This window comes from Podarcis erhardii, assembly GCF_964252035.2.
Source record: "Podarcis erhardii genome assembly, chromosome: 12".
In the NCBI taxonomy this organism is placed as follows: Eukaryota; Metazoa; Chordata; class Lepidosauria; order Squamata; family Lacertidae; genus Podarcis; species Podarcis erhardii.
In genome coordinates this window covers 23617363-23642101 of record NC_138513.1, presented here as the reverse complement: position 1 = coordinate 23642101, position 24739 = coordinate 23617363, and the positions used below count along the sequence as shown (strand labels likewise).

General features: G+C 41.2%; 2 protein-coding genes across 15 annotated transcripts in view; one reads left to right on the top strand and one right to left on the bottom strand.

Moving 5' to 3' along the window:
* Positions 1–24739, bottom strand: part of PPP1R9A (protein phosphatase 1 regulatory subunit 9A) — a 150642-nt gene that overhangs the window by 58222 nt on the left and 67681 nt on the right. For all 14 annotated transcript variants that reach the window (XM_081881870.1, XM_081881864.1, XM_081881876.1 and 11 more), the window contains 2 exons: positions 6811–6943; positions 5514–5634 (listed from right to left, as the gene is read on the bottom strand). In XM_081881870.1, the coding sequence (XP_081737996.1) occupies positions 5514–5634; positions 6811–6943 (254 nt within the window). The remainder of the gene's footprint in view (positions 1–5513; positions 5635–6810; positions 6944–24739) is intronic.
* On the top strand, positions 2839–4553 carry LOC309352941 (tigger transposable element-derived protein 1-like; the record flags this gene model as incomplete). The annotated part of the gene is made up of 3 exons (XM_081881765.1): positions 2839–2874; positions 3058–3596; positions 4500–4553. The coding sequence occupies exons 2-3, from the start codon at positions 3075–3077 to the stop codon at positions 4551–4553; spliced, it is 576 nt and encodes a 191-aa protein (XP_081737891.1). The 5' UTR covers positions 2839–2874; positions 3058–3074.

The following is a 24739-nucleotide window of genomic DNA, read 5'->3' as shown; positions in this document are numbered from 1 at the left end:
CCACTTATTCATCAAACTTACTTCTAAACAGTCCTCTAAAACAGCAGAATTCTTAAAAGAGGAACCAGAAGAAGAAAAAGGTTGTGCTAATATTTTGGTTTCCCAGTGTTTGGCTAGGAATGGGAACTGAAATATGTTTTAAATACTGAGTGGCGTTTTGATTTGTTATCTGCCGCAAGTTTCTTCTGAAAATAAGGTGAGATATAAGGGCTTTTTAAACAAAGAAACAAATTGCCCAAAAACTATTAATTCAGAATTAAACTTCATGGAGTTATTTTCGACCCTGCTTCCCTACTTGCTTATGCCGCCTTCTTGTTTCTGACTCATTTTTGGAAAGACGTCAGGTGGTTTGGCATAATCTCTGCATAACACATTCTTTTTCATAGGCTCCAAATAAGGGAGGTATTTTCATACCCAAGTACGCCTAAGCAGCTAAAATCTAATTATATATTGCGACTGTTAAATGGGGAAGGGGGGTTTCAAGAGAGTCAGAGCTTAAGAAAAGAAAAAAAATCTGGCATTTTATCTTCAGCTGAATAGCTGGCACTTACCATAATTTTTTGCAACCCTTACAGAATCAGAGTATCATTTATTCAGGAGTGGACAAAATGTATTCAATGGCTGTACTTGAGATATAAGTTACAGAATCAGGTCCTTAACATAAGAAATTTAATTTCCAGTTGAAGTACATTAGTCAGCATGTGGGTGTAGCTAATTTCTCTTATTATAGAAAACAATGTTTAAAAGCAAATCTTGCTCATAACATCTACCCTACCCTGTATAAAATCATACTCTGGGCATGATCCAGTCCACTGCATCCACGTGCATGAGATTTCACGCAAAAAACGGTGGACAGGGTGGGGAACCTCTAGTTGCAAGATTAATTCGGGGCTTTAAAGCACTTTGCACATGATGTCATTGTGGCATCATGTGATTGATAGGTAGGCAGCCTTGCTCACCTGTCAAATTTGGTCCGCAAGGCTGATCCTGATAAGGATCTGGCCTGTGGAGCCAAAAAGGTCCTCCATCAACTCTGGATGCATATGATGAGCAGCCATACAATCTAGTTTATCTTGATCTAGATATCAATGCTTGGAACCCAGTAATTGTCTCACTGATGAAATCTGTTTGCTGCACATTTTGTCAAAATAGCCTGACAATTTTTTTCTAAAAAAATAAATTATTTTTCCAATATACCCCCAATAATAGCCGAATTATAACAATAACAATTAATTCCCAAATTATACAATTATCAAAATGTCAATCAACTTCCAATTAATACATTTCAGTTAAAGTGGCTCCCCACAAGGTGGTCTGGGTGCATTTCTATTTTGCTCGTTAATATCAATATTACTCCAATGTCCCTTCCTCACTTGTAAATATCTTTTTATCTTTTTTCCAGAGAGGGTTGCCGAATCATAAATATATAAAACAAGCTTAGAATAAACAAACCATGGGTTTCCCTCTCCCCAACCAACTCTCACACCAAAGAAAAACTTACCTTAATTCAAACCTTTGATCCATGTAGCTCAGGCATAGGCAAACTCTGGCCCTCCAGATGTTTGAGACTACAATTCCCACCATCCCTGACCACTGGTCCTGTTAGCTAGGGATGATGGGAATTGTAGTCCCAAACATCTGGAGGGCCGGAGTTTGCCTATGCCTGATGTAGCTGGTATATTCAGCAGTATGTAGTATGTTGTTGCAACCCTTTTCCATCACACACCAGTACTTTAAAGAATTAAAGATGCAATTAAACGGAGAACTCTGCTTCTTAATGGGGTAGGAGGGTTTTCGCCAGGTGAAGTGCTTTTGCACTCAGCACTTCCCTGCCTCCAACATTCTATCCTAGAGCGAGAGCCAGGTACCAAGATGAACTGAGAGTGAAGCCTATTCCCGCCGTCCCTGGGGGGAATTTGCAAGGATGATTTACCCTCAGTCATCCTTGTTTTTCGTTTGCCGACGATCCCCCGCTGTTGTGGGGGCTGCCTCCATTGAAGCAGGCAGGACCAGAAACCAGCTAGCCTGACAATTTTAATATCATTGTAGTGGAGTCAGTTAGTATATACAGTAGTGCCCCGCAAGACGAATGCCTCGCAAGACAAAAAACTCGCTAGACGAAAGGTTTTTTCGCCCGCGATTTGCCTCGCAAGACGAATTCCCCTATGGGCTTGCTTCGCAAAACGAAAACGTCTCGCGACTTTGTTTCCTTTGTGTAAAAACCGTTAAAACCAAGGGTGCTTAGCTTGAGCAGCTGCAGTTGCGACTTGACTTCGAGGAGCAACTGTTAGCACGTGGTTTGGTAGCCTTTTCTCAGACTTTGCTCACTTTTGAAGATTTTCCAAAACTTTTCCAGAACTTTTCCAGAACTTCTCTTTCATCCATTTGGTAAGTTAAACTTTTAAAACTTTTTTGGGGGGTTTTGGATTTTGGGTTGGGGTGTTTGGGATTCAAGGACTTGATGTTGGGAAGGGGTTTGCGATAATCTGGGGGCTTGTGGGCCTTTTTTGGGAATTTTTATGATTTTCTGTGACCACTGGGCCAGGTTGGTTTTTTTTGAAAAATTTTCTGAGTTTGAATTTCTGAGTGCTGGCCATGTTGTTATTTTTTGAAATTTTTTTTTGTCTGGGTGGGGAAGCAGTTGGGGAGGGGTTTGCAGCAGTTGGGGAGGGGCTGGGGGAGCAGTTGGGGAGGGGTTTGCAATTTCTGTGTTGTGGGTGGGTTGGTGCGTGTCTGTGGGAGCAGTTGAGGTTTTTGAAGACATTGGTGATTTTTGAAGCTTTTCCTAAACTTATTTTGCAGCCATTTGAGGTTTCTGAGGACGTCGGTGGTTGATTGTTGAAGCTTTTCCAGAACTTCTCTTTCATCCATTTGGTAAGCTAAACTTTTAAAACTTTTTTGGGGGTTTTTGGATTTTGGATTTGGGGTTGGGGTGCTTGGGATTCAAGGCCTTGGTTCTGGGTTTTAATTTCTGTGTGGTGGGTGGCTGGCTGCTTTTGTATTTTTTGGGTTTGAAGCACATCACTGATTTTTTTTTCTGTTTCTGAGTTTACGAAGGTAGGAGCTGTGCTGCCATGGGACCCAAGAAGACTGCTGCTGCGGTGGCCGGCGAGAGGAAGAAGGAGAAGGTGACGCTGGAAATGAAGAAGGAGATCATCTGGAAGCACGACGGCGGAATGCGTGTGACGGACATCGCCAGGGAGTACGGCAGGAACCCATCGACCATCGGGACCATCCTGAAGATGAGGGAGAAGATCCTGGCGACTGATGCAGCCAAGGGAGTCACCAGGATCGTGAAGAACCGCCCAGCTGTCCTGGAGGAGGTCGAGAAGTTGCTGCTCATCTGGATAGAAGAGAAGCAGCGTGCAGGGGACACAGTGTCTGAGGCCGTCATTTGTGAGAAGGCCAAGGCCTTGCACGCTGACCTCATCCGGGAACAGCCAGGAACCTCAGCCGAGCCAGAAGTCTTCAAGGCTAGCAGAGGTTGGTTTGACCGGTTCAAGACAAGATCTGGCATCCACAGTGTGGTCAGGCATGGAGAGGCTGCCAGTTCTGATGTTCCTGCGGCTGAAGACTTTGCAGCGGAGTTCCTGGAGGTTGTGACGACGGAGGGCTACGTTCTGCAGGCAGAGGCTGCGCAGGAGCAGGCCTCACTGGAAGAGGAGGAAGCAACTGAGGAACGGCTGTCCTCCGAAAGACTGAGGGACATTTGCCAGAAGTGGAAGGAGGTGCAGACTTTTGCAGATCTACACCACCATGAGAAGCACGTGGCACATGACGCTGGGAACTTTTATGATACGAGGGTCATGTCGTCTTTCAGGGAGCTGCTGAAAAGGCGGATAAAGCAGCAGACTATGGACAGGTTCTTGACCAAGAAGCAAAGAGTGGAAGAGGAGCCTTCTTCGAGTGGTCCCCCAGAGTCTTAGAAAATGTACTGTACACTTTGTTGATTTTTAAATGTTTTTCTGTCATGTTTATAAAGTTAATTTATTTTCCCTTCAATTTTTGAACTGCTCTTTACAGTATGTGTGACTTTAAAGAGCAGTTAATAAACTGTTGTTGTACCAAATTTGGCTTTGTTTGGACTTTTTTTGACCATAGGAACGCATTAATTGATTTTCAATGCATTCCTATGGGATTTCGTGCTTCGCAAGACGAAAAATTCGCTAGACGACAAAAATTGCGGAACGAATTAATTTCGTCTTGTGGGGCACCACTGTAATACTATATAGTGTAGTGCACTACAATATATCATATTATATCACAGCATATCAACCGAGGTAGTCAATGTAGTGCTCTCCACATCAACTCTAATCAACCTCAGCCAGCTTGGCCAAAAATGAAGGATGATGGGAGTTGCAGTTCAACAGTATTTGCAGGGTCCCATATTAGCAATCCTTGGTATATATGATTGTTCATATTTAGGCACATTGGCCCATTTTTCAAGGAACCATCAAGATCCATAGAATTGTATACTGATTTCTGCTTTTCTATTCTAGAATATTGGCAAAAGCAGAGGTTTTCCTTTGCAACACAGCCTGGGACTTTTTTAAATTATTAATTTAACTTTACTTTTAGATTTCATTCTATAAGAGCTTCAGTTTCCTTTTGCAATATAACATCACTCCACTTTTATAGAGCAAGGAGATGACCTATATAAATCATGCTGTATTTTACTTTAAATTTCACTTTTGACCCATGAAAGGGTATTTTGCGGGGAGTGACCTGGAAAAGTAAACAATTTTTCCCCAAGCACTCCACATTCTGAAGATAAGGCAATGGTGCAAGGTCAACCATACATAGATAATCACAGTTATTTTGAAGGAATACAAGATTATTTTGTCTCAAAAGTAGAGGATCTGTGCACCATGAGCCTCCAAAACAAGCAAAATACTGCTTGTGCACTGAAGCTACAGCAAGTAGGGGGAGAATAGATAGCAAGTTTTCCCATCGGAAAAAGGGTCCTGATACATTCAACAAATATGTAGCAGCTTGCTATGGAGACATACAAAACTTAATTTTACATACCAATAAATCAATGAATGTATACAGCAAGTAAACCTCGGGGGGGGGGGCGGGGTGTTACGTACTGTGAAAAGATAATGTTGTGGCTAGAAATATGAAACAAACAATATTAGTTCTGGGATGGCGCAGATTCCGTACAGATCTCAGCCTGGACTGAAATCCAGACTTGCTGTGAGGTTAGAAGGATCATTCCCAAACGAGAGGGTGCTTTAATTCCCTTCTCACCCATGAAACAGTCCACCTGACAACGCTATTTGCAGAACAAAGCAACTTTTCAATGAGCAGAAATGTTTGTGAGAACTGGTGGTGAACGTTCAAAGGCTCAAGTGGGTTTTCAGCCTTTTAGAAGGTCATACTAGGAATAGGGGCCTCAAGAAAACCTTTAGCTACAAGGTTTTGGATGAAGCCTATGAACAAAATCAGACAGGAGCTGTATTTTAAAGCAATCCCAATCTATATTCACAACAGCATACTGTATTATTATTCACCTGCCATCTCTTTCTGCCGCTCCACCTTCTGTTACTGTTTTGACGAAAATGCCCAGTTTCTCAAGGCCTGCATCTGCTCCAACTCCCATTCCAATAATGCTGATGCCAAGTCCATCTTCATCTGAGAAGCAGATAAATCAAAGCAGATCCATACATTTGTTAAGCATTTTTCACACTTGGATTAGTACATTTTGAATCCTGTTCTCTCTCCCCACCTGAGTAAAACCTTCCATGAATTTTTTGTTTATGACTTTATAACTGCATGCACAAAGAGTAAAACACACATTGTCATTCTAGAGGTCATCCTCCCTAACTCATAAAGCCATAACATTTCAATAGACTTACAGTATTTCTTATTTCCCATCATGGAAGTCAAGTAGCCCCAATCGTTTTTTGCAATGGAAGGAGAAAGAAGCCTATCTTGCTCCTTCTGCCATGGCTGCCAATCAAGAAATCCTGTGTTCAAAGGAATTATGGCCCACTAAAATATACTGAGTTCAGGATACAACTAAAAAGCAGTTTTCCATAACAGAAATGGGGGTGGGGGACCAGTGCATTAAGATCTGGATACCAAAAACCCTACTCACACATATCTCAAAGAGACACTTGGCAAATCTATTTTGAAACTGAGGGCTCGTCCAGGCTTCCCTTCACCCTGTGCTTGCCAAGCACAGTTCTGGGCTTTAAAGCTCTGTGTCCAAGTGTTTTTGTTTTTTGTCCTGTTGCTTTTCCAGGGAAAACCTGTTTTTTATCACTGAACTGGAGCAAATGGCAATCCGGAGAAGCACCAGGATAAAGCAAAAAAACAAAAACTGCTCAGATATGGAACTTTAAAGCCCGGACTTGTGCCTGGAAATGTAGCACAAAAGGAAGTCTGAAGGAGCCCTAAAAGGGGGTTTCTGAAAACAGTTTTGTGACTGCGGATATGAGGGGACCAACCCCTCAGGAGATTACTTGAGGTTGACAAGGTTTGAAGCCAATGTTCTACTGCATATACCAGGGGCCACTGATGTGAATTAACATGTTACCTCAACTGGATTACTATATAATATATATAATATATAATACAGTATTATAATGTAATATTATAATACTATATAATATTACTATTTAATATCCAGGAATTATTTATACAAATTGCACACTGCTGATTATTTATGAAATCCCCAGGTATTAAGCTATGACAGGTTTTTCATGACCCCTTTCTGGCAAAGTCTTGCAATTCTACTACATATCAGTATGACACTTTATACATTTAAAAAAATGCTCGGCAGCAAAGCATTTGTAGAATCCATACCTTTTTCAAGCTCTGCTGGGAAAAGCTCCAGCTTCTCCACACGTTTTTCTAGTTCGTATTCTGCTGATGCAGCCACCGGGTCTACTTCATCATTTCTCCTGTCATAATCTTCATTAGAATATGTGTGGAAAACCTGGAGAGAGAGATAACGGTAATAAGTCAACTAAACCATCCAAAAGCTCACTTCTAAAACCTACTACTACTCTAGAGGTGAGCTATTGCTTTCATACCCTGCTTCCGAGCTTCCTAGAGTATCTGGCTGGCTAGATAGAACATTGATTTAATTGAGAAGGGGGTTTCATATGTTCTGAAAGCAGGGATGGAGGACCTGTGACCCTCTAAATGTTGTGTGACTTCAGTTCCCATCAGCCCAAGCTTCCACTATGGCCAATGCTTAGGGATAATGGGAGCTGTGGTCCAACATCATCCAGAGGGTCAGATGTTAGCCACCCCTCTCTTAAAGGAAATAACTGTTGTGCACATATAACTGTGGACATCAGTAATAATGAGGTTGCTTTTCTTTGGAGCCAGATGCAAAATGGTGGGTCAGGAGGGTGACCATATTCTTAGAATTAAGGAACAGGGTCACTGTGCCTCTGAACACATTCTCAACTCAATAATTTGCTTTCAGTTCCAGAACTGAGGTCACAATCCTGTAACACAAAAATCCACAAAATGCTACAGCTTTTTTGCTTTGTTTTGGCAAGGTGGAAGGGAACCTTTTCTGTTGTCCATATGATTTAATAATTATTTAATATTTTAGAATCTGAACCCTTGTTGATCTACTGTAACATACTGAGAGATATACTAATAGACCACAATCTACCTTTTGTCCACAGCACCTCTTTAGGATTCAGGATCTTATTTCTGCATTAAGCAGATTTTCTTTCTAACCCACATAGCAACAAATCCAATACGTGTTCCAGAAAGAGCACCACTCTGTTCTTTTTAATAATGTAAAACAAAGGGCAGTTCAAACCTTTTTTAAAAAATAGCACTATCTTTACTTGAAAGATTCACAACAATTTTTAAAAAGTGCGTAAGATACAATATGATGGTAGAATCTGAACTATCACTAGTTTCATCTTTTAACAAATAACAAAGCTGTGATTTACTCATACTGTATTAAATAAAAGCTATGGATAAATGAATACTACAGTATATACTACAGTAAACTGAAACTTTAGGTACCGCATAAATTAAAACTTCTTCTACATAAGGCATTTTGAATAAGATGTTAGATATTGGTTAAACGTTATCAGACACTCAGTTCTATAAAACTCACAGTGACTTTCGAAAGCCAAAGCACAACACCAAAAATTGGGGTAGTCAAGAGTCTTCGTTCTGGAGGTCTGTTCTTAACCTGAAACTGTTCTTAACCTGAGGTACCACTTTAGCTAATGGGGCCTCCCACTGCCGCCACGCCACAATTTCTGTTCTCATCCTGAAGCAAAGTTCTTAACCCGAGGAACTATTTCCAGGTTAGCGGAGTCTGTAACCTGAAGCGTCTGTAACCCGAGATACCACTGTACAACTAAGTCTAGATCCAACACAATGTAACAAATAATAAAGTCTGAGATCCAGGCACTAATAAGCATCATTTAAAAGGGGGGGGGGTCAACACTACACAAAGAGAATCCCCTGCCCACCAGTCACAAATTCCTGAAACTGTATAGACTGACGTTTAAAATCTTCCATGCAATAGGCTGGAATAGCAAACTCTGTATCATGTTGCCTTGCCAGTCATGTCCTAAACTGGCATCCCATGTATTCACATTTCTGTCCAGCAGGAAAGGCCTAGCCATCACCATCACCTCACCTTCTTCAGGTGAAGGTTGGTGTTAACTGCATCTTCTCCAGCATCCCCCCCCCCACTATGTGGGTCCTCCTCAATGGTCAATTGCCCTTTTAGCTATTAATCATGGTCAGCACAAGGCATGGCAGCATACGGTTGGATAGATCAATACTCTGTGCATGCTCACTGTTTCTCCAGCCCACCCCCTCTTAAATAAACTTCTCAACTGGATTTCTGGGCAGTACTGGCCTCTGGGTCAAGCTCAAGGGCTGTTATGTGTTTTCGCATTACTCAAGACGTTGTGGGCTACAGCCCTGGGTGAAGCTACCAAGCAGAAGACTTGAGCTAAACTGGCAGTCCTTTTATTCCCAAGTAGACCACTGTAAGGCGGCAAGAATCCCAAAGTGACCGAGAGGACAAAGAGGATGGTGAAGGCAAGGAGAAAGAAACAGAGCAGTAAACCCATTGCTAGTAGGCTACTCCACTGGGTTGGTGTTAGAATGTGGTGTTGCCATCCAACATACTCCCCTTGCCACTTCCCTTTCAACATCACCAGTTCTGTCAAAAAAATAATGGGTTACTTTATTTTTTTGAAAGGAGAAATTACAGCTTCTTCAAACATGAGAATTTGCAATGGTATCTATAATGAGGATCACGTTATTTTTTTGTGTAAAACATTAAGCTGGCTTTTCATATGTTTTGTGCAAAACTAACCCCCCCCCCAAAAAAAACCAGGCTGCTGGGCATGATGGAGGGCAGAACTCTATTTTCCCTTCATACATTTCTCTTATAACACCTTAAAGAAATCATTTCCTTATTAACCTGCAAAAAAAAACCCCAAAATGAATGAAAAAAAATTAACAACAAAACTGAGCTATCATAATATACTGTGTGGGTTGAAATGCTTTATTTAAGGAACAAAGCTCTTCTCGTTGCATCAAATATGGGTTTCAGGTTGGCAAAGCAAACAACCACTCTGGATTTGAGCCTGGACTCCACATGCCTTCCATGAGGTGCTAAAGCTATCCTGTATTTCTTGGCAAACTCCACCATCCCCTTCATACTGACAAGACTGTCAAGGAAACCTTACAATATTGCTGGGAGAATAAAGAAAGCGGCCGTCACTCAGGAGGCAACCCAAGGTAATAAAATAGGGTGCTGCTGTTAAGTAGCTAGCAATGGCCTCAAAATGGAAAGTGTATTTTCTTTTAGCAAAGTACTTGGTCTTAAGATCACTGCTAATTTTACTCTAACATGACAGCTGTTATTGGTATTTGTTGGGCTGTTGCTTCTGGCTATGTATTCATTTCAAGATTTCACACCAGAAGCTAGCATTGCCCAGTCCATATTTCTCTGAGGGGAAATTAAAGAACGTTCTAAGTAAAGAATATACTTTTATTTGCACCTGTAAAACAGCAAGAAAAAATTGTAATATTATTTTACTGAATGGTTTGGGTATTTCAAATACCTATACAACTGATACAAAAATGCTACACTATACTACATATAAATGAAAAATGTACTATTCAGAGTTGGACTCGGACTAAATTAGCTGAACTTAGTTCACAGCGAAATAAATAATACTTAAATTAAGCCATGACTAACTTATCCAATTGGTTTCAATATTACCTAAGATCAGCTAATTTAGTCTGGATCCACCCCACTGATTAGCTTTAAAAAACTACAATTTTTTTAAGACTTCAGATTTTTTTTCTTTGTAGCTACACAACTGGTGTCCAAATATTGCCTAAATCCTGGCAATATTTCCTACATAGCAGATATTTATGGAAATTATGCTGTATAAACAAAGACTACAATTATGAATTAATAATTAATTTCACAATTGGCATTGAACACAAACAAGTTATTTAAAATAAATACTGAAATTAAGCAGCTTCAGTTTGCAAAGCTTCAGACAGAAAAGCCCACTGAACTCAGTTTAAGGTCTTATTAAGCAATGCTAGGAATTACAGTACAAGGTAGTTGTTGTATCCCAGATAACACCGTATATGGTGTGTGTCATATTTCAATACATTAAAAAATTGGCAGATTCCAGGATTGTTCCATGCTGCTTTTTACACACTTCCTGGTTCCTTAAGTTTAGATATTTGGTTAGGGGAAAGGACTTGTTCTAGAAATATCGTGATTCATTCAGAGCTCAAAACTACAATTTTTTTAAAAAAATTAAATAAGTAACTGTAGACAGAGATAATCAGCAATAATGCCACAAGGAAAAATTAACACGATGTGCATGTGCAATTGAAGCCTCTCCATCACTGCCTGCAGCAAGCCTTGCTGTTGTCAAGGTAACAGATGAGTATGCTGTTCCATTTTATGGTTATCTCAAACCTAAAAGAGCATCAAAGTCATCAGGATAAGGAAAGGGAATCTTGTATTAAAGGAGAACTGTTCTAATTAAATTGACTGGGGGATCAGCCCTCAAAGCACTACCCTCACATGAGCTGCATTTATTTGAAATAAATAAGTGGTGATTGCACAAAAGCAGTGTTTTCGCTGGGTTGCCTCCCATGGATACTTTCACACAACACATTTTGAAGCCTTAAGTCACTAAGCTAAGAAAAGCATGTATGTATAGACATATAGATACACAAGCAGAAAAAGTGCATGCTTCTTCAGCAGGGTATCACCTAACTTGGGTTATGTAGTATATATTATCCACACCTATTTTTAATCCCATTTTGTCCTAGTGATACCACAGAAGAAAAATGTATATACTTTCCCAGATGCATAATCGGTTCTCAAAAATCCATCAAATTTCTTAATAATCCAACAAAACAGATCATATATGCCATATTCGCCTTACAAAAGGGATTCACTTTATGGCAGTAGATCAAAAAACTCTGGGGTAGTTGTCCACCAATCTTTTCCCACATAAAGTTAAAACCATTTAAACTGGAAAGCAGGAATGAACCTTTGTCTCCATTCATCATCTGGAATTCCAATAGTCAAATAAAAACTCCAAACGAGTAAGACAGACCCACATCAAAAACTGATCCAACTGTTGCTTTTGCTCATGCTAAATTGATACTCATAGCCAATGAAACACATTTTCCTCAATGCTGTCTGTGTCCATTTCAATGTAAAAAAACCCCACCAACTATACAGAATATGCAAACAGGGTATTGAGTATACTGATTATCTTCAACTAGTGGGTCAGGATTCACTCCAGAGATACTGCCACCATTTTCTTTTTGTAACCATTGAAGCGAGGGAAACAAAAAGTGAGGAAAATCAGGAAAATTTGATACAAAGAGAGACAGAGATGCGAGTGAGAACACAGACACACAGAGACAAAAACTGAACACAGACCTCATGCTGCAGGTTAAAGGCTGGGTGTCAAGTTGAAGATTACAAATGAAAATATTAAAGACTACTGATCTAGAGTGCAATAAAATAAAATAAAAATGAGAAGCATATGGAGATCTGAATTGAAGTGGACTTTTAATACAAATTGCAGGTGGCATCAGTTTAGATTGGTGCATTGTTAGAAGCTTGGCATTCACAGACTCACGGTTTCAATTCTGATTACCCTGAAGCATTATTTTTTTCCAGTCTGAGTTTGCAGTAATAAATCTGGTTTGTCTGAATACTGCAAAGAACAGAAGAAACAAGTTATGGGAAATATGGATCATAAACATCTCACTGCAAATCCTTTTCTCCTAAGTTATTCTGGTTTTTAGAAATGGCATTTACTTTGTGATCTGGACTCATATGCTTTTTTAATCCCCTAACACCTTGCTGGCCAGGACTAATGGGAGTTGTAGTCCAAAAAAACTCCCATTGTTTTGGACTATGGGGGTGGGTGGGTAGGCGAAGCATGGCTTTGTTTTTTGCAGTCTTCAGATCACATGAAAAATGAATATAAGATTTTAGCTGAAGTTCATTCATTTTCAGCTTTGTATTCTTGTTATATAAAAAAGTGCGCCTAGACATTCCGTTGTTCTGCCTATAAGGGACACAGATGGCACTGTGGTCTAAACCACTGAGCCTCTTGGGCTTGCCGATAGGAAGGTCGGTTGCTCAAATCCCTGTGATGGAGTGAGCTCCCATTGCTCGGTCCCAGCTCCTGTCAACCTAGCAGTTTGAAAGCACACCAGTGCAAGTAGATAAATAGGTACTGCTGTAGTGGGAAGGTAAATGGTGTTTCCATATGCTCAGGCTTCTGTCACGGTGTTCTGTTGCGCCAGTAGCAGTTTAGTCAGGCTGGCCACATGACCTGGAAAGCTGTCTGTGGACAAACGCCGGCTCCCTAGGCCTGAAAGCAAGATGAGCGCTGCAACCCCATAGTCGCCTTTGACTGGACTTCACCATCCAGGGGTCCTTTACCTTTACCTTTTGTGCCCATAACCTAGGTTTAAGGTGCCATTTAGTTCCTAACTTTAATATCTCAGTTTCTAACACTGGTGCAGCCCCCCAAGAAATCCTCCAAAGCAAGCCCTGCTGAAATGAACAGGACCTTTGCAAAAACGCAGATGTGTTCTCCCTAGCTCTGAAGAGGGTCAACACAGATCAATGTCTCAGCGGATTGTGTCTACTGGCAGCGCCGGTAACGGAACCTAAGTCTATCTTCAGCATATTGGTATCACGTCACTTGCACATAAACGAACAATTAGGAAGCAGCAAAGAGGGTTATTGAAAAAGCTTTTGTACTGAAGTGAAAGCTGCCAGGTTGTTGTTTTTTTAAAAAAGGAAATATTTCAAATAGAATATATGCTACAGATCCCCAAGTGCTAGAGTAGTGCTTTCTTATTTTTATAGTGTAGATTTAACTCAACAGCACTGCAGGCAGAATTCGGTTTTGGCTGACTTTGGTTCCCCCCCCCCCACACCGCATGACAGTTCCGTATTCTTGCTCTCCTTCCTGGGAGCACAGTGAACTGCATCCAAGCAAGATGTAAAGCTACCTACAGTAAGCAAAGGAATGTTTATCCTCTAAAAGCTCATACCGAATGTATTGCATTACATTTAATCACATCAGTGCCTCAAAAATCAGACAGCTTTCTATTCCTAGTAGTTTAGCTTCCTAATGCCTCCAAATATGGTAGTCAAGGCAAAAGAGGATGTGATACAAGCCAAAAGTAGGGGTTTATCTGGGACATCTGCCTAACTGGTATGGCAGCACCAGCTGTAAATATAATTCAGAAAAAAATAATGATGATTAGGCAGCAAACAGAAGGTCACAGATGCACATGGGAACATCAGCTGTATAAGCAAAATATTTTTATCGGGCTTAGAACGCTGTTTTTAAAATCATGCTTCAAAGAGATTGTGCGGCAGTGTGAGGAAAATAAGCACCCGTAGTTGTAAGTCACTGAATGGATGTGTGTTTGCTTTTTGTTGTTTTTTGTTGTTGAGCATATTGTACAATCCCATTATTTTCAGGTGAAAGATATGTATATTTGTCATGCTTCTGCCTACAACCAAAGTAAACAGCAAAATGCCAAATAACTGTTGTGTTCATATGATAACGTTAAATCAATGTTTAAGCTCACCTCCAGGTTCTGAAGGGGCAACAACACAATGAAACTAAAAGTTATGGTCATGTTCTAAGCAAACACGTTTAAATCCCATTGATTTCAACATGTTTGTAAATGTCTGCCACTAAAACTCAGTTCTACCTATCTGTATAAGCCAGTCCAGAATTTGCAGCCTACAACAATGGTCCATTCATTTCAGAACTTAACCTTTCACGTTAACAATAATAACAATAATAATAATAATTTAATTATTTATACCCCATCCATCCATGTTTTCCATGTATTCAAAATAAATGATCTTAAAATTAAGAATAAAGGTCAAAATATATTGATATACTTCATAACTTTCAGTATATACATGCTTAGCGGAGAACTGGTCTCCACCCAAATAAAGGTAAATCATCTATTATAAACATAAAAAATGAAATAAATGGCTTACACCTCTTGCTTATTCTGGGCCTCCTCCTGTTCTTTGTCAGGGCAGGGAGGGGTGTGCAGGCACAGATAAAAAGCCTTTTGTGAATAACGGATTAGGGAGAAAACAATGGATCACATCCAGTGGGAGGTTTGCCTTAGTGCAAAGTGCTTGCATACCGTAAGTCCCATCATCCATTTTCTGTCCGTTTCCCCCAACCCACTTTCGCCCCCTCTCTCCTCCATGAAAAACTGCCACTGAGGGTTGGGAGACCCTCTGGAATAAAACTGGCATGGAGGGCTCAGGCAAGATCCAAAATTTCTATGAGTCTGCGCTTCTGGCTTAAGCTTCAACAACCCAAACTGGTCATGAAAAGCATAGGCTGCACTGGGGGAAAGCCAGTTCAATTTGAACTGAGTTTCCATCTCCTGGTACTTTTGCAACACTGAAGCAACTAAAAGGGCACTGGAACCTCTTTTTTACCGCAAGTCAGAGGGACCGTGTGAGATCTGAACAACTGAGGTGCTTTTAAACCCCACCTCCCAGGCCTAGGACTCAGGCTGCTGCTTGGAAGACTATGTCGCAGGGAAGGGACTGTTTGAGAACCAACCAATGTGAGTTTTCATACCTTCTCAAGCCCCCTCACAGCCTGGGACCATTGTAAGGAATTCAAACCTGTTCCTCCCAAGACCTGGGTCAATAAGGTCCTGCACTGTCCTGCACTTTAAGAGTTCTAAAACAGGCTTTCCCAAACTTGGGTCTCCAGTTGTTTTTGGACTATAATTCCCATCACCCCTGACCACTGGTCCTGCTAGCTAGGGATGATGGGAGTTGTAGTCCAACAACAGCTGCAGACCCAAGTTTGGGAAACATTGTTTTAAAATGTTAGAATGGCGCAGGTGGGGAAATTGCATTTCTAAATATTCCCTTATGGAAAGAAAAAAAACCCATATAAATAGAAAACTAAGCACAGCAGAGAAAGAAGAACTGGCCTGGTGTTTTCATGCTTTCAATGAATTTTCAAAGAGATAAGCACAGAGTTGAAGCAGTGGAGCCCTTTCTATTATTCCAGGAGACCAGACTTTAGCAGGACTGAGCTCTAAGGAAAGATGCATCAGATTGATCGGCAAGGCAGCTACAGAGAAACTGCAATACGCCACCATGTTCTAGTCCCAGAGGCAACAAGGACACCAGTAATTATAGCTCTGCTCTTGGAAACTGTGTAGGTTGCTCTGAATAAATGCATCACACCAATCTGAGGGTCACTTCTCACATGACAGATTAAGAGCACCGCTGTGTGTACAAATGAACACACGCTGTCAAAACTGAAGCAGTTATGTGCGTCTCTTTCAACAGGTATATATACAAATCGGCCATACACAACGCCTGCCCTGTGTTCTTGCTGCAGAAGTTTTGTGTACCTACTTCAAACATGACAGCACGCACCACAAGTGCATGCAGTACTCCCTAAATTCTCTTCCTCCCTAATCTGTCAAGTGGCTCTGATACAATGAGGAAACTTGGTATGGGAAAATTAAACTCGGTGGGAAGCCAAGCCTGCAGCAAATGGATAAACATTAACCTAGAACTTGGATCTGTTAAAAATTTATGGCCTGAAATAGGAAATAGGGCTTTGTGAACCGTAGGGCTTCAAAGGATCAGAGTATAATCCAGTCCTACAAACTCCTTGCACGGAGGAATGGAAGTTTGTAAGCACATTGTTGGCAGGTAATGGAGGTTACATACTGGCAGCAGAATGAGAAGTGGATAAGGGCTGTTTATATAAAAGAAGACCAGGCTTCCACAAATTAGCATTCAAATTTAATATGTTACTATTTCTCAGTGAAGAGATCTCAGTGGAATGCAGCCAACAACATTGGGCTCAAAAGCTGATTAGCTTTTGTTTTAAAAGAAATGCCATTTGTATGCTTTCGTTTATCACACAATGGAGGATGAATTGGAGGTGGGGGTGAAGGTGTGGGATTACAATTAATATTTGCATTAGTTTATTTCGCATCTCAACAAAAACAAAACACATGAAAGGAGATGTCTAAATAGCTCACCATGTTTACAATGGTAGGTTTCACAATTAAGCCAACTAGGTGTCGACATAAAAAGGTAAAGGACCCTTGACAGTTAAGTCCAGTCATGAACGACTCTGGGGTTGCGACGCTCATCTCGCTTTACTGGCCAAGGGATCCGATGTTTGTCCACAGACAGTTTTTCCGGGTCACGTGGCCAGTATGACTAAGCCGCTTCTGGCAAAACTAGAGAAGCGCACGGAAACGCTGTTTACCTTCCCGCCGGAGCGATACCTATTTATCTACTTGCACTTTGACATGCTTTCGAACTGCTAGGTTGGCAGGTGCTGGGACCAATCAACGGGAGCTCACCTCATTGCGGGGATTCGAACTGCCGAGCTTCCGATCGGCAAGCCCTAGGCTCTGTGGTTTAGACCACAGCACTTGTTTAGAATGTTGAATGCTAAAATGCAAATTTAAAATTCATATTTAAAGCTCGTGAGAATGTTACGGAGAGATGCCCAAGAGTTTAATTCTACCCAGTGGAATTGTTGACTTTTTTCTTTGAACACTAATCCTCCTTTTGCCAAATCCCAATAGGTTTTGAAAGTTTATCATGTTTCAGTTATAGGTCATGCAGATCGAGAATAATCTCTTTCTATATAATAAAAAAATTAGATGCATCACCTACAACAAAATAAAACACCCCAATGAGGAGAAAATATGAACTTGATCCAGAAAAGTAGGGAAACGACTATCTCCTACATGACAGTAATTGTGTTTACCCTTGGTCAAACTGTTGAGATTTCCATTCCACCTTAAGGAGCAGACATGGAACTGTTGCGTGTCACATGTCTGTTTATATACCAGCACAGTATGCTGGGAACTTCCGTTGTGTGTACAGCTTTTGCTTTTCTCTGTCTCTCTGGGAAGACAAAGAGAGAGACAACATGTTTCTTTGTCCTTATTTATGATTAAGAAATCCGTAGTTGTAGTATGCTTCCACAAGCCTCACACCTATTCTGTGTGCACAGTTCACTCTGCTGAAATAGTGTGCCCTGGCTTTGAAGCCCGGGTCGCTGGTTTACGTCGGACCAGAGGCCGATGGGTCTTCACAGCGGGACGGCTGGAAGGATACGACCCAGCTGGGGCTAACCAGCTGGCCTTGCGACCCCCTGCATGCTGACACAAACATGCCATATTACAAGCTGCTGTGTGAACAGTTTAAAAAGGAGCTTGCAGTGGTGTCCAAGACAGCTGGTATTTGGCAAAGGATAACCAAAGGCATCACTGCACATAGCTAAATGAAGGCAGTGGTTCGAACCCAGGAAATCGATTTAGCAACACATACTCCTCCCAGATCCACATGCCCACTAAGAAAGAAAGAAAGAAAGAAAGAAAGAAAGAAAGAAAGAAAGAAAGAAAGAAAGAAAGTGTGTGTGTGTGTGTGTCTGGGAGTGAGTACGTTGCTACATATACAGCAACTTGTTAGATCAGGGCCATTAAAGCAGCACTCTTATGCAGACTTACCTGGGAGTAAGTCCCACTAAATGTGATGGGACTTACTTCTGAGTAAACATGCATAGGATTGTGCTATGAGAAAAACAGCTCTCAACAAGTTTTTTTTTTTAAAAAAGGCAGGATGAATAAATGCAGAGCAAAGGGAGAAGGAGAGAGACACATGTAATTATAGAGAACTAAGAGAAATAGACATTATGTCAGCCATGATCTCATGGTCCCAATTTTATAAAAACAGTATTTTATTTCAGACATCATAGCGGCTCCTTACACCATTGAATTCTCCCACCTGCTTGGCAAAACAAGCATGTAGAAAAGCAAGGTCCAAAGGTGGAGCTTCATTTTGGAAGAACGCATTAAGAATGTATCAGTGCTTGATGATTTACTAATTATTAATCATTCATTGGTGTTAGTGTTTTGAAACCCCATGAATGTTTTTTATTTCATTGCTTTTTCTCACCCAAAGGTACTCTCAAGTCATAATTCTGCCCCACCATATTATTAGAATGTGTAGGAATCATAAATTATACAGGCCTTCCATTGGAGTACCTTCATTTGCTTCATGATAATTTGCATGCTTGACCATCTCTCCAAAAGAAAGAGCTGTCAAAATGTGTTTCACATTCTGGCTTCCAAAAGGAGACACATTGCTATTTATCTTCTTTTAATTTATTTCCCCCCCACACACACGCTAAGTGCTCTAAAAATAACTCAGGACAAAAGGCAAAATAAAATATTAAGGAGCTGGTGTTACACTCGCGTTGCACTAAAAAAAAAAACCCTTCACTTTAGGACTTGCCTTGCAAAAAATGTGTGGTTTTTTTAACTGGGTGGAAGTTCATGGGATTTCTGTATTTTTGTTTCACTTCACAAAAGAGCTGTATTTCTAAAATAAGCACCTGCAAACTATACACAAACCTGCACCAAATGAAGCGAGGCAATTAGTACGTTTGCAAATTTTTGATTGCATCCAAAATCAGTCATACTCAGAGAAGACCCACTGAAATTAATGCGGATAATTAACTTGGATTCATTAATTTCAGTGAGTCTACTCTGAAAAGAACTTAGTGGGATACAACCCCATGTACTTTTTAAAAGAGGAGCTGATGCACATCATGCTACTAATGGGTCTGAAGACACCATTTTTCTTCTTCTTTGATAAATCCCAGAGCGGCAGCCAACTTTGCTTTTGCTGTAACAGAAACCAAGACCCTTGTGAAGCTTTATAGATTTAACAACTTTATGACGGCATAAGCTTTTGTGGGCCAGAGCCACTTCATAAGATGCATGAGCTGATGCATGGCCAAGCTACACACTGCATTAAGATGTGTAACTGCATTGAACATATCTGGAGTTGTTGCAGTTCTTTAAATAGCAGGCACTATTAGGATTGAAACCGTGCTTGGTAGAAGGGGAATTATGACTTCTCGCCACAACATAATTTAAGAAGAATACTGACAAACTTGAACGTGTGCAGAGGGGGAGAGACCAAGCCGGATGGATGGGGTATAAATAATAAAGTTATGGCGATGGTGATCAAGGGTCTGGAAACTGAGCCTTATGGGGAAGGGTTGAGGGAGTTGAGTATGTTTAGCCTGGGAAGAAGGAGACTGAGAGGAGATATGGTAGCCATCTTCAAAAATCCAAGGGGCTGTCACATGGAAGATGGAGCAAGCTTGTTTTCTCCTGCTCCAGAGGGTAGGATTCAAGTTACAAGAAATGAGATTCCGATTAAACATCAGGAAGAACTTTCTGGTGGTAAGACCTGTTCTGGTGGTAAGACCTGTGGAACACACTCCCATGAGAGGTGGTGGACTCTCCTTCATTTGAGGTTTTAAAGTGGAGGTTGAATGGCCGCCTGTTATTTATGCTTTAGTTGAGATTTTGGCATTGCAGGGGGTTGGACTGGATGGCCCTCAGAGTCCCACCCAACTCTACTATTCTATGAATCTATAATCCTGACAAAAGTTGCCTCCCTGAGGAGGAGCAAAAGGTAAGCAGCAAGTCCCTACAAAGCTGAGGAGCCCTATAGATCAGTGGTTCCTAACTGGTGGTCTGCAGACCCTAGGGGGTCTGCGTAACCCACCCAGGGGGTCTGTGTCACCATTCACATAACAAAAACTACCATAGAGAGATCAAAAAAATTCAAAAGTAGGGGGTCCATGCCTTGGCTTTTGAAACACAGAGGGTCCTTGGTACTAAACTAATTGGGAACCAGTGCTATATGTAATTAATTATAGAAAACCAGACACATATGATTGCACATCTTTAGCATAACTTATAGTTTATATGTAAATTGGCAGACTGTGCACTCAGGAATGAATCCAACTAAGTCATAATCAGAGTAGATCTGTTGGAATTAATGAACATGATTTACATAGGTCCATTAATTTCAACGGGTGTACTTTAAAATTTAGCTGGATTTAACCCCGTTAGTATAGAAAGGGAAAAGGGGGGGGGGAGGTAAAGATCTCACACTAGGACATGTTTGGTTGTGAGACCAACCACCAAGCCATATAAGAGAAAGCAAGTACATCGCAGTACTAGCATGTGGTGCACAAATCAATACAGAAACCAATCAAATGAATAAGATCCAATCAGCAGGACCCACTCCTGAGACTAGCAGCAACTAGAACTGAACAGCACAGAAAGATCAATAGTGGAAACTAACACCTAAATGGGGACAGTTACTTTCTGCAGTGAGCTAGGATCAAATTCTAAAGAATGAAATTTACCAATGAATTCCAACACAGTGGCTTCGTGTTGGGAGTCTTCCTTTCAACAGGTTCCATGCTGGTGAAGTTATGTACCTGCACTGGTGTAACATAAACATGGCATGTAAATTCTGTTAAAATAATGCCACTTTAAAACCCCAATCTTTTGGTCTCTTGCCCAAGGGATTTGCCTCACTGGGATCCTAATGAATATTTCACTCAGAAGGACTTACTACAAGGAGGGGACCACCAAAGAAAAGATCCTGACCCTTGTGAATGCCCACCTGATAGATCTTACCACCAGTAGGCACCTGAGCAAGATTTCAGTGGTTCTATATAGCACCGGAAAGACTTGGGGTGGGAGGAAAGGGGGAAAGTATCCTTTCCCCCTCCGCTTTTCCTGAAACTCCCTTCCCCAAGAGGCCTGAATGGTGCAAGAAATCTCCTCTGTTCAAGGCTAGCTGAAGCACTGAACAAGAGCACTCCTTTTAGGTGTCAGGATACTAGGCAACTTTTTGTCACGGGTCCCACTTTAATTCAGTAGCCATTATCTGATTCAAGTATCTGCTACCAGTAATGGCCAGATACAACAGAAGATGGTGAGAACCCGTTTGCAGCGTTCACCTGCAATCTGTGAAACTGCCAGTATCGGTTTCATAGCGTTGTGATAGCTTACAACCTCATAGGGTTCTGTACCTGTGCCAGCATTAACTAAAACATAAGCAGCATTGTAATTCTTCCTCCAGAACTATATAAAACTTGCATGACTGCACAGCTTGCGGAACCAATGGGAAGAACAGCTGCAGAAGTTAATTTTGACTGTAGAAGTTTCTTGGTTACAACAATGATGGTATTGCTAAGCAAAACTCCCTCTTCTACAAGCAAAGTCACAAAAGCCAAGCACAAAGCAGCCTATCTTTTTAATTAGGGTGAAGATGCACTCTTGGGACCTGCGCTCTACATGGGGCTGCCCTTGAAGAGAGTCTGGGGGCTGCAGCCGGTGCAGAATGCAGCTGCTGAGTTTGTATGTGGGGCAGCCCAGTGAGACCGTGTGTCACCAGTCCTGAAAGTGCTATGCTGATTGCCAGTGAGCTACCAGACCCAATTCAAGGTGTTAGTACAAGCATATAGAGCTCTAAATGGCTTAAGTACTTAAAATAACACCTTCCACAATATCAGTCACCTCAGACCCTATGATCTGCAGGTGAGGACTTTGCCCTGTGACAGGGCCCTTTCAGTGACAGTTACCTCCTTGTGGAATGCCACCTGTCTCCATTATTAAAAACTTTTAGGAGGAATTTGAAAACATTCCTGCTTACCCAGGCATTTGATGGCTGAAAGATACTGTTACTGGCAACACAGAAATCACTGGATGGAGTAGTGCTTTTAACTGAAACTGTTTTTAGAATGTTTAAGCTATTTTAGATTTTATTTTTTTGAAAAATTATTAATTGTGGATGTGTTTGCCACGCAAAAGGCAGGATGTAAATTCAATATATAATAAATAATAGGTGCATCAGAGAAATCCAGTAAACATGAATGCCTGAGCAAGCAGAACACAGTTCCTCTGGAAGGCAGTTATAAATGACTCAGCAGTGCTTAGCTTTTTATTAAACAGTTCATTTACTTAAATTAATAATCTTTACACTTGCTGTTCAATAACCACATGCTGGATGCAATAGCCAGATGATCAGTCACTCTCTGGGGTGAAAGTAATTTCCAAATATATTACTGGAGGAATCTAGCCAGTGCAGATATAATGGCTAACATTTGTTAAGGACTCGACCATTGGACTGTGCCCCTGCCTGCTGTTGCATATGACTTCCCTCACACCTCCCCAGATTTGGTTCTGAGTTGTGTTCTAGAAGCACTTAACCATTAATTACTGTGCCATCAGGCAGAGTTGGCAGATGCAACCCCAAAACATGGGGATGTGGCGAATGAAGGCAGAGGAGTATCTAGAGAGGGGAGTGCTCAGTCTCAAAAATATGGTTAATAATTACCGTATTGGCCCAAATATAATCCACACCCAAATATAAGCCACACCTTTAAAATTCCGCAGGCACTCACACCTGTTCCGTTTTACCATGCGTCTGTTTCAGCAGCGATATTGTAAAAGCCAATTTTTGTAAGGTTACAAATTTAAGCCACACTTAAACTTTTCACAGTTGGAATTTGGTGGAAAAGTGAGGCTTATATTCAGGCCAATATTCAGGTATATCTGCAAAGGCCCATATATATGAATACATATATGACATTTTAAGAATGCTCCAATTATTAGAAGAAACAACAATTTGATCCCGTGGCACGCAGTAAGAGAGCCTCTTAATAGATGAGGTTGCTACACAAAGATGCTAAGAAGAAATTTTACTTCATTTAATTTTGCCAACTAATCATATGGCAAATTTACGAATCTGCGGCTGAAGTCACAACATAATTTGGAAAAATAAGCTAATTGGGCAGTTCTCTGCGTTTCTTCACCTTCAACTTAAAGGCCACTATGGAGTTGCTTTGGTGATGACAATCAAAAATTTCATCCTAATGGATACAGGAGTGACACCCTGTACTTTGTAAAAGTCAAGTGATATACACTTGCCCTTAAAACACATCTGGGGATTAATGTTTTATAAGTTCCCTTTCATTCTTTTGACCTTGGTGGTAGAGGATAAATAAAGAGCATGCTTTCAGGAGGAAAATGTGTTCCTATCAGTTTTGATCTAGACTACCTTCAGATAGTATTTTCCTGGTATTTCCTGACCTGATAGTTTCCACATTTTAGATGATCTTTCAACACAACATAAAAGCTATTTCTGGAAAACTAGTGGAATCTTGAGGAAGTTTAGCACTCAGTTCCATGTTATTTGCTTCCAGCAAAACAACAACAACTATTTGCAACACCCTTGACCCAGGAAATCACAGGAGTTTTGCATTGAAATGTCGGACTTCCGGAGGCGGCGCCAACGGCAATGGCGGTCCTCTTCTGATCTGGAGGGGGAAGCTCTACAGAAAAGGGTCGTCCGCTACGGCGAAGCGGAGACCCTTGTGAAGAAATCGCAGGCAGAAGGAGCCTGCGACCGTGGGACCCAGCGGGCACCATTAGCGCTCCCCGAAACGGTGATAGGACCTCGCAAGGGGCTCCGGAGCGTAACGGGGCTGGTGCGGTGCTGTGGGTCGATCGCTCTTTCCGTGGGGTGAAGCCGCAAAGCTGTTGCTGGAGAGCGCTGACCTTTTTTCTGGGACTATTTGGCTGATAAACAACTACCCGTGAGTAGGTGAAGTTTTATGAATTTGGGATCTAAAGAAAATTAAGCTTAATTCGGCACTGAACCGGGAAGGCGCAACCAGGAAGTCCGTCTCCCGGCTTTGTTTAACACTTCAAAGCAAAGGCTATCAATTCTAATGTGGTGGAAAGTGGAACTGTAAAAAGCTTAAATCCGAGCATCTAAAAGAAGAACTCCCCCCAAGTAAAGTGAGGGAGAAGAGGACGAATCTGATTGATATTTTTTCATTTGTGGATTTATAAATACTCTTCCATTTGTGGATTTACAAAAATCACTGAACTCCCGGCAACGGACTGCCAGGGTCTTTAGAGCTGTCAGGCTGTTTTGGACTGTTACATTGGAGCTCGCATTGAACTGCTACATTGAAACTGCTACATTTATAGACATAGTAACATTGATTTGACTGCTTCTGCTTCTGCAAAAAGTTTGAAGGTTTTCGAAGGTCTTCTAAAGATTTGCAATTGTTATAAGACCCCAAGGTGGTTGTCACCCATGGAGGCAAAGGCTCTGAAAAGACTCAATATGGAGGCCAAATGGCCGAAATATTGGGAGATATTAGAACAAGAAGGAGATAAATTGAATTTGCAGAGTTTTGAGAAACTAAAAGATAAAGTGCGAGACTGGCTTCATTATTATCAAATAAGAGAGGCCTATAATCTGGATAAAAAATTGGGCTTCCAGGTGGAA